The 10,384-nt window shown below is 41.4% G+C and overlaps 1 protein-coding gene across 2 annotated transcripts in view; it reads left to right on the top strand.

Moving 5' to 3' along the window:
* The window catches only part of DGCR8 (DGCR8 microprocessor complex subunit), a 42,844-nt gene extending 33,954 nt beyond the window's left edge, over nucleotides 1-8,890 (top strand). For both annotated transcript variants that reach the window (XM_034790610.1, XM_034790609.1), the window contains exons 10-14: nucleotides 1,666-1,766; nucleotides 2,316-2,422; nucleotides 2,667-2,794; nucleotides 3,304-3,417; nucleotides 4,943-8,890. In XM_034790610.1, the coding sequence (XP_034646501.1) occupies nucleotides 1,666-1,766; nucleotides 2,316-2,422; nucleotides 2,667-2,794; nucleotides 3,304-3,417; nucleotides 4,943-5,026 (534 nt within the window). In that variant the 3' untranslated portion in view covers nucleotides 5,027-8,890. The remainder of the gene's footprint in view (nucleotides 1-1,665; nucleotides 1,767-2,315; nucleotides 2,423-2,666; nucleotides 2,795-3,303; nucleotides 3,418-4,942) is intronic.
* Nucleotides 8,891-10,384: the final 1,494 nt, after the last annotated feature.

Below are 10,384 nucleotides of genomic sequence, written 5' to 3'. Positions count from 1 at the left end.
CCCCCCGACCCCGGCTCCCGGCCCCGCGGGTCCGGCCCGGCCCGGCACCATGCCCCCGGCCCCGGACAAAGAGGCCCCGGCCGAGCCTCCCGATTTTCCCGGACATGCCCGGCTTTTGGGGATTTCCCCCCGGACGGGGATTTGAGCCCCCAAAAGCCGGACATGTCCGGGAAAATCCGGACGTATGGTAACCCTAAACTACAGCAATTGCTTGCAACAATATGATTAAATTAGAATATTTAATGTATCTTTTAATGTGATCAAAGGTTAATCACTGACTGATTTTGCTCTTAAATTCATTTCCCCTCAAATTTGTTTTTCTTCCCCTGCCTTTTTCCCTGTTTCCTGGGTCTCCTGTCACTTGCATATATATACTGCCCAGCCATTTGATTTTCAATTGCTTCACTAGAAATTGTTGGCCTGCCTTGGGTCCCGTGCATAATTCCTCATATGCTAGTGGTTCCATTCCCTGAGGCTGGATCCAGTTTGCACTCTTTCTTGTTTTTAGCAGTTTCTGCAAGCCTCCAAGCTCTTCATTGCAAAGAGCACCTCAAGTATCTGTAGAAATAGCTGAAAACAAGGAGAGCCAGCTCTTCATGGACCACCAGAGAGTGCTGATGGCTCACATGTTTGGGAGTCACTGTTCTAGTCTGCCCTTCTATATCATTCCTGGTGGATTGAACTCATTAGTCTTAAACTATCCCTAAAAAATGTTTGTCCAGTCTTGAAATAATCGGCGTCAGATACTGATTTAGAATAAGACCAGGATTCACACTAGAAGGAACACTTTGCTGGAGTTTTCTGAGCCTGAACTCTCTGGACTTGTTCATATAATAGAAAGTGGATAGTAGCTCTTCACTTTAAGAGGCTAATAAATCTCCAACCTCAAGCTGAAACTTTGGGCTACAAACCCGAAATCGTGGAAAGTATTAGAAAGGTGGTTTGGAGGAATGACACCAGGGCTATTTGATTAAAGTAGAGAAAATATTATTTTAAATTTAAATATCTGCCTAATTGAATACTTTCAATAAATACACAGTAAATCATGAGTGGAAATTAAAAAAGTCATTATTGAGCCCTTTGTTTTTGCCCTGAAAAACCCTAAACAGAACTGGTTCCTAGAAAGAGAAACTAAGACAACACCACTCTGCAGATTGAAGTAATAAGTATGGGAGTTGGGGAAGCTTTTATTTTACTATGGCGGACAGCCCAAAGATTTTTTTTTAAATATAAATATATATATATATATATATATAAGAGCATTAAATCACAGTTGAGAGTTTCATTGTATTAGGCAACAATGTTTTCATTATATATGAAATTCCAATAAGTAGAACTGAGAATTACATGTTTTGTGGAACTGGAGGAGCTTAAAAGAATAAGGTCAGAAGCTCTTTCTAATATACAGTAGAGGAACGAGTACATTTTTCTCATTGTATATTGGAATGTGAAGGAAATGGTCTGTAGCATTGCTTGCTAAAATAGAGCCAACGCAGTAATTCTGACAATCGAGATCTAATGTGCAGTTTAAAATGCTCTGTGATGAAAAATATAAAACGTAATTTGTTTACAAATGTAAATATAGAAGAAATTGAGAAGTAGGAGACTTTCAGTATTGTGCTTGCTTGACCAGTACCTGAAGAACATCTCTCAATTCTTTTGTAGTATTTTAACCATATCAGTATTGAGGACTCACGGGTATATGAACTGACCAGTAAAGCTGGACTGTTGTCTCCATATCAGATTCTCCATGAGTGCCTTAAAAGGTAGGATCACATCATAACCATGCTAAAAAAGTTACTGAGGGACAAATTCTGCTGTTTGTTAGATGCACTAAAGTGGGAAGGGTACAAGAGTCCCTCTGTTCCTTTCTTCATCTACTCCTCTTGTGACACCAGCAGGATGGTATGCCTTCCCAGCATTTGTGAATATCCGTGTGGCTGCCCACTTACTCTGCCTGCTATGACCTTACGGAGACATGAACTGCAGTTTAGCTATGGTTTGCACCAGTGTATATACTGCAGCATTGTGCCTTGCTGCTCCCCCTTTGTAAGGGTAGGATCTGGTCCTTAGAATTTTGTATTTATTTTTGTCTGTCACTTGAGAGGCAGTAATGTTGATTTTTTGCAAAGCAGTACAGTCAAGTTACTGGCACAGAAAATGAGACTCCCTGTTAGCTTGCTTAATTTTGAATTGAAATGTACTGTACTTTAAGTCCAGATTCAATTATGTTGACTTCACATTGTTCAGTTCAGTTTGTCTTTCTATGCAACTTACTTGGTTGACCCTTACAATATTGAGTTTTTGTGCTTAAGAAACCATGGAATGGGTGACACATCTATCAAGTTTGAAGTGATTCCTGGTAAAAATCAGAAGAGTGAATATGTCATGACTTGTGGCAAGCATACAGTGCGAGGCTGGTGTAAGTACTGTTCTTGGTTTTACTTCCTGTGCTTGCTTACAAATTCTTCTTCTTTTTCCTGCCTTCCTCAACACTTATCTTGCATGAGTATTTTGTTGGTTCATGCTTATTCCATCCTTCAGTGTACACATCTTGAAGAGAATTAGGAATATATTAGTTCATTGATTCCCTTAATGTAGTTTTTATGTATACACATACATAATGTTCTAGTGTGATGATTGTGTGTTGGTTATCATTTGTACAGGTAAGAACAAGAGAGTTGGGAAACAACTAGCTTCTCAGAAAATCCTACAGCTCCTGCACCCGCATGTGAAAAACTGGGGCTCTTTATTGCGTATGTATGGTAGAGAGAATAGCAAGATGGTCAAACAGGTAAACAGGATTTTGTGGTTGTTTTGTAACCTACCCTGTAAAAAGTTGCTTTTTTCTGTTGTGATACTGAGCAGTTAAAAATGATAAAAACAAAAACTCCTCATTCCCTTCCTTTCCTTGGCATAGCTTTCTAGCCCTAACACTCTTATTCATCGCATGTTACTTATCTATATTGATAAGTAACCCTAAAGGATATTCTGCTTTCTGAATTAATTGACTCTTGCTATCGTCATGACATAAGGTCAGCACTCTTTTAGAGATGCAACGTTTTCTCAAGCTCACGTGTTTGCTATAGGCTAAAATGGTAAACACCAATTTTTAGCAACTAATACACAGTTGAGTCGTTGCATGTACCTTTTCACTTAAAGGGGGGCGGGGGGAAGAAAATCTACCCTGCTTAAATTCTGAAAGGTGTGACTATTTTAAAAAATACACGAGACTGCTTTTTTTTTTTTTTTTTTTTTGGTAACGTTTTTTTTTCTGCTACAACTTACGGTCCTATTGTGCAGGAAACCTCTGATAAAAGTGTGATAGAACTTCAGCAGTATGCCAAAAAGAACAAGCCAAATCTACACATCCTGAACAAGTTACAGGAAGAAATGAAAAAGTTGGCACAAGAAAGGGTGAGTACATACTGCAGACTTCTTAAAACATGTTAAAATTGTATTGAGGGCCAGAACAAAGTTAGTTTATTTTTAGTGTTCTGAATCTGTTTTCTGCAGTACCTTAGTGAAGGCTAGACACCTCAAAATTGGAATTTTACTGCTGGAGGAATTCTGCGCCACTGCATGCATGCAGAATTCCTATCCCCTGCAGATTTCTTTGCTTCCCTGGAGAAAAATGATTTCTGACGGGGAAGTAGAGAGAATCTGCAAGAGCGGTCATGTGCCCCTGCTGGCATGTTGTTTTGGGCACCCAGAGCAGCCAACAGGAAGGTAAATTGGGGGGGGGGGGGGGGGGGGGGGGGGGGCCCCGCAGGGGGCCCCCCCCCCCCCCCGGGGGGCCGGCCCCCCCGGGGGGGGGGGGGGGGGGGGGTTTCCCCGGGGTCAGCCCCCCCCCCCCCCCCAGTTTGCGGAAAGCCCCACCCCCCCCCCCCCTTTCCGCCCCCATTGCTCCTCAGCTGCAGGGGGAGGGGGTCACTAATGGGAGGTGCTCCTCCGTCCACCCAGTCCCTGTGCATTTGAACATCCTTCCCATCCAGACCCCCTGCTGAGCCTCCCAGCACCCTGATCTCCCCCTCCCCCCCACGCCCCACCAAGTCTTACCCCCTGCATCTGCCCCCCCTTGCACCCAGACTACCCCCCGCCCTCAAACCTGCACCCTGACAAGCCCCACTCCCCTCCCATATCTGGACCAACCTGACAAGCCCCCCCCACCCTGCTGAGCCCTACTCCCTCAGCACCTGGGCCCCCCTGCTGAGCCCCAAGCTCCTTCACATGGACCCCCCCCGCACAGTCCTATTCCCCTTGAATCCCCCCAAAAGCCCCTGTGCATCCAGCCCCCCTTCCTCCTCCCCCCCCCACACAGATTGCCCCATGCAGAACCCTCTCACCCCCACCTGGATTCTTTCCACACTAAGCCCCTCCACACTTGGATCTTGCTGGGCTGAGCCAGCCTGCCCGCCCACACCTAGATTGGGGGCCAGGGCTGGGTGTGCGTGCGTGCAAGACTCACTGTCCCTTTTGCTACCTATCTTGGTGGGCCTGGCATGGTGGGGCAAGGCTCCGGGGTGTTTCTGGGGCAGGCCTGACCATTGCGCTGGGTCAGGCGTGAGTGCAGCCTCACTGCCGAGTCTGTGTCTGGGTGAGGGGCCAGAAGGGTGATTTTCCTCCTCTGTGTATCCAGTGACGTGTGCTCCTCACTGCCATGCTGGAGCTTCCACATTTATTTATTGACAAATAAAATGTGCAGAATTTTTAATGTTTTGGTGCAGAATTCCCTCAGGAGCAACATTTTTCCCTTTTAATTAAATTCTATTGTAGCTACCAGATTTTTTTATCATTAGCTAAAGTAGTCATTTGCATCATTTGAATTCATCATGTCAAACTTAATTGATTTTTTGCCACTAGAACTAATTAGTTGCTCAGTTTTTTAAAAAAACAAACTTGTTTTAACCTTGGGATTTTTTTACTTTTTGTTTCTTTAAAGGAGGAAACTCGAAAGAAACCCAAGATGACAATAGTAGAATCAGCTCAGCCTGGTAGTGAACCTCTGTGTACTGTTGATGTGTGACCAGAAAACTTACAAGTGGGGAGCAATAAAAAATGGAGAAACTACTTTCAACAATTATTTAAGAATCTATTTGCTGCAGAATGCAAGATAACTTTACAATCCCGGCTGCTTCAGTTATGCATTGTTCTTTTGCATCATCAGGGCAATATTACTTTTTTTTACCTCCTGAGATATGTATGTTTAAATGATTGATCATAAAGATCTCTACTTGGGCAAATGCACAGAGGATAGGCATGTTCACACAGGATACATTAAGCTAGCACTTTTTCCTTGAAAGTCATCCATGTTGTCTTGAATGGATGTGTTTAAGGATCAAATTCAGAAAATCTATGTACAGGTTGAAGCTGATATATTATATATAAATTTTTATATATACACACTCTTGTATGAACATGCCTAAAATTATTTTTGTGAAAAGTTTTGTTGCATTTCAGCACATAATAATATGCACTGATAAGACACTTTGACAGATACATGAAAAAGTGATGAGCGATGTTCCTAATGTCATAGGATTAGGCCAGTAATGCCGTTTTTATTTTGTGTACTGCCAGGCTAAGGTTGGTTTGGTTTTAAATTTTTTTTTTTTTTTTAACTTGAAAAGAACAAGTGTACCTGGTAGTGTTAAGAGCAACAAGTTGGATATCCCAAATTGTTGGGCTTTATTTTAAAGGAAAAGTTATGATTGTTTACAAACCAATTGGAAGGGAAAATATTTGGCCCTCTATTTCAGTGTTTCCCAACCAGTGTGTCGTGGAATTTTTTGAAAAACGACACGTGAGAATGGGCTGGGGGAACTGCTGTCTGATTGGCAGTATGCCTCACTATCCCACCTTCTCCAAGGATCGAGCAACCAATCAGAGCTCAGTCTCCCTCTCCTTCCCTCCTGCAGCTGCTTATCTGGGTGGCAGTGGGAAGAATCCCTGGAGCTAGAGATGTGCCATGGCAGAGAAAAGGTTGGGAATCACTGCAATTTGATATAAACTGCAATTAACTTAGCCACTTGAGAGGCTATCTGCAGAGCTTGAAGGAGAAATATAACTGAAGACTGTTGATGGGTATTCTGAAATATATTGCCAGTGCATTGTTTAAAGAAGCTCCACCCTAACTCCCCTGTAATATAGTAATTTTAATTTGTTTGGTGTCTGGCCACATGTTACTTGTTTGTTTAGTTAAGTTTTAGATAACTTGCTTCATTAAATGAAAGATTTTGAAAACAATTTCTTCTTGTGGCCTGGCCTTTGGAAATGCTAAATTAACTGATTGCAGCTATCTTACTTTTTTTTTTTTTTTTTTTAAAGTTGTTACTGGCTTTTTACTTACGTTTTTCTTCAAATGCTAAAAAACTTTACTTCTGCAATGGAAATTAGAACGTAGATTTGGGATACAACATAGAAAAAAGACTAGAATAAGACCTCAATAGAGTGTACTGATTAAGATGAAAAAGGACATGAATATGCAAGCATTTTTGAAATACAATCTTAGAAAACGGGCAGTACTTACTGTATCTGCTGATGCTTTAATAAGTTATGCACAAAGGAAATATTTTGGTTGTAGTGAAAGCACTGCTTTTCCCCTTTATTTAGGGTTTTTACTTTTATTGGCTAATGCAGTAAATTCCTCAGATTTGAAGGGGGAACCATTTTGTGCTTAAAAGAAGGCGGTGTGGGAATGGAATGGCAAGAAGCCAGTTTGGTGGTAGGGGTCCAATGACTTATCCAAGAGTTGATATTTTACGCTCCCCAAATAATTGGTGGGACAGAGAGATACAGTTCTTAATCCTTATAAATGCTGCAGGTCTGGTACTTGTCTGGACAGTTATCATTCTTGAAATCTGAGTACAGCATACTGCAATATACTGACTGATTGTGCCAACTGGATTTTAACACCTTTCATATCAGCCCTGCTATTTTGGAAATTAGAAAACTTAAGTTTTTGATCCCAAGCTAAAGTTCTGTAATTTATTGCTTCTGATATTTGAGATCAGTCTCATCTGTTTCTGTATTTGCATTGTTATAAGTGATATGCTCAGAGGTGTCCGCAAATAAGAACTCACCCAATCTTCATTATCATATTCCGCTTTTGAGTTCTGTGAATTATAATCTGTTTTCAGTACAGAAGGATAGGTGGAGGATGATGCATTATTTTTAAAAGTGACCTATCTAAAAAGTACTGCCTCTGCTTATTTTCTTTTAATATAGCTTTAATCTCCATCTTTTGAAAGATGTGTAACATTGGTGCAGTACTTACAAGCAGTAGTTGCTGCTTCTCTCTGACTTTGATGAAGACAGGGCTTATATCTTTGCCTAAATGTATTACTGTGTAAGTAGGTGTTATTTCAGTTTGTGTGTTTTCTAGCAGAAAAATCTGTCCTTGGCCAATACTGTAAAAGACAAATCATCCCTGTGGATCTTTGTCCAAAATCAGAATGTCAATATTTTGCAGGCCACCTGCAGATTATCCATAGATGCCTCATTTAGGAATTTGTTTTTATTGTGTTCTAAGAGGATTGCTGTATTGAGCATTTTGCTTTAGTCTTACCTCAATCTGCCACTATCTGAATCGTAAGGTGACCATTGCCCTTAAATAAAACATCTAGATAGTTCATTGTGAACCAAAGCCTCACATATTATGCATTCTTTAAAAGGATGGTATTAGACCTTGCTGCAGCCTTTAACTGGAGAGTTGCCCAGAAAATAAAGCGCAATAACCTGCTGGAACAAACAACTTAACTGCTGTTTATTGTCATTGTGAAGTATTCTTGTGTTTTAATGTTTACTATTGTTTGGAGTGTAACAGTCTTGCATTTGCACATAAGCACGAGCTGCTGTGATAGAGGATAGGTCATTGCATTAATTTCAGCTTCTGCATGAACACTAAGGTGTGATTCAAGATGTACCCGAAATTTGTTTTGTAACTGTGTGTTTTTTAGGTAACCAGCTGTAAAGGTTTAGATCTTGATTGTATGAATGCATAAAGCAAAACTACTGCTTTTGTCACTGATCTTTGTTCCTTATCCTCCCCCTTATCCTAGGAAAGGTGGGTATTTTTATGGGGATGGAATGTATTAATAAGAACTGTTCCATCCTTTGGGAATTAGACCTATTCTGCTTTGCATATTATGTGCTTCTTGACAGAAGTGTGGTGTATTGACTTTAAGGGTTAAATTAGCGTGCATTCAAATCTTTATGGTACTGAATGAAAAATTACTGTGACTTCCAGTGAAATAGTCAGATGCTACCTATTTAAACACAAGTCATTCAGCTTTAAATATTTATTAAACAAGAGAAAGTAGTTGGGTTCCCAGATGCTTGACATGGCTCTGTTATGCATAAAAACTCTTGCTGTTGTATGTAAACTCCCTAGGACACTGTTAGGCTTTACATACAATGCACACTTGGAACATCTAAGTATTCTTTCTTTAAAAGCTTGATTACATCCTACACATGCACTATATTTTGGTTCTGGAGCAAAGTTCACAAAGATAATTGCCTTGTCAAACTTCCTGGGGGAAGAATTTTAGATTAAGTATCGGGAAAAGTCCAAGAACTAATGCCATTCTCAACAAAATAAAAGGTGAACAGTATTCTGATGTGTATTTGAGAAGGGAAAAGTGAATAATGCATTCTTAGGAGCCCAAGTAGATAACAATGGTTGCTGTCTGAATTGTATTGAGTGCAGTTGCTTGATGCCAGTGCTAAATTGGTACAACTATAAAGCCTCATTTTCACTGAGCCTCTGCTTTGCTTTTTTTTCTGCACAATCATATAAGCCTTTGTGTTTGGTCTTTGAGTACTACATGTGTATTTTTTTTCGGACAATTAGTTTTAAGCAATAAAGTTTGATATTACATTATAAAAATGCTAATTTGTTGACTAATATTGTCGTGTTTTGATGGGAACCCTCTCCTTGATCTGTCTCCCACCTGCTCTTTTGAAATTAACTGAAGTCTACTTTTGTTATGCAAATATCAGTACCTCTTACCATTTATTTTTAGCTGGTGTAACACGTTGACTTAAATTTTCATGGTAAAACTAGCCCCTTTTCATAAAAATGAAAACCCTTTAGCCAGGCACACTAATGAGATATTCAAGTGTTTATTCATGGCTAGGTGCGTGCGCACCCATGTGCAGAGTCAGAGATTTTTGTCTTAGCGGTATCCATAGGGTCGTCAGTAGCCCCCTATGGAGTGCCACATTCATGCGTCAGTATATTTAGACGATACCGGCCCTATACCCTCTCAGCTCCTTCTTACCATGATGGTTGGTCAGAGCACCTTCCCCTTGCCTCGCAAGTGGATAGCAGTTTTCTCTCTCATCATTCGGTTTGGACTACCTTCTACATTTCAAGTTCATGACATGATAGTCTGTTTTTTAAAGGGTCTAGAGCAACTCTTCCCCCCACATCCATTGGGACATACAGCTCATGGGTCCCCCCCTTTGAGCTTTTGGCTTCCTGCTCCCATCTTCTACTCTTCTGGAAGGTTTCTTTCTTGGTGGCAATAACATCTGCCCACAGGGTCTCTGAGATTAGGGCACTTACCTCAGAGCCGCCCTATACGGTCTTCTACCAAGAGAAGGTCCAACAGCAACCACACCTGGCTTTCCTGCCCAAGGTAGTTTGTTTCATACAAGCCAGGACACATACTCACCTGTCTTTCCAAAACCTCATAGGTCAGAAGAAGAGCATAAATTGCACTCTCTGGATGTCAGGAGAATGCTAGCCTTTTACATGGAAAGGACCAACCCGTTCCATAAGTTGACACAGTTGTTCATCATGGTGGTGGACAGGATGAAAAGTCTTCCAATGTCCACCCAGAGATTTCCATCATAGATCATCACCTACATTCATTTCTGCTATGATCTAGCAAAAGTGCCTCCACTGGCGATTGTAACCGCCCACTCAACCTAGATGGCAGCCTTCCTGGCCCAAGTGCCAATTCAAATATCTGCATGGCCACTACCTGGTCATCTATCCACACACTTACATCTCATTATGCACTTACCCAACAGGCTTGTAAGCCACAGGACTGTGAACTCCAAGCCCACCTCCAGGGATACTGCTTGTGAGTCACCTAGAACGGAATCGACATGAGCAAGTACTTGAAGAAAAAAATGGTTGCCTATCTTTTTGTACTGTTCTTTGAGATGTGTTGCTCAGGTCCATTCCATTTTCTGCCCTTTAGGTGGGGTTGTCAGCAAGAAGGAACTGAGGGCACAGGCCCAGCAACACCTAAATATACCAATGTATGAGCACGGCACTCCAGAGGGTGCCACTGACAACCCTACAGATACCGCTAAGGCAAAAATCTGACTGTGCACATGGATGCACACACAGATCTGTTGTTCATGTCCATTCCAT

This window comes from Trachemys scripta, chromosome 15 (assembly GCF_013100865.1).
Source record: "Trachemys scripta elegans isolate TJP31775 chromosome 15, CAS_Tse_1.0, whole genome shotgun sequence".
Classification (NCBI taxonomy): domain Eukaryota; kingdom Metazoa; phylum Chordata; order Testudines; family Emydidae; genus Trachemys; species Trachemys scripta.
Note: the sequence above shows the minus strand (reverse complement) of the source record. Positions and strands in the feature narration are given on the sequence as shown.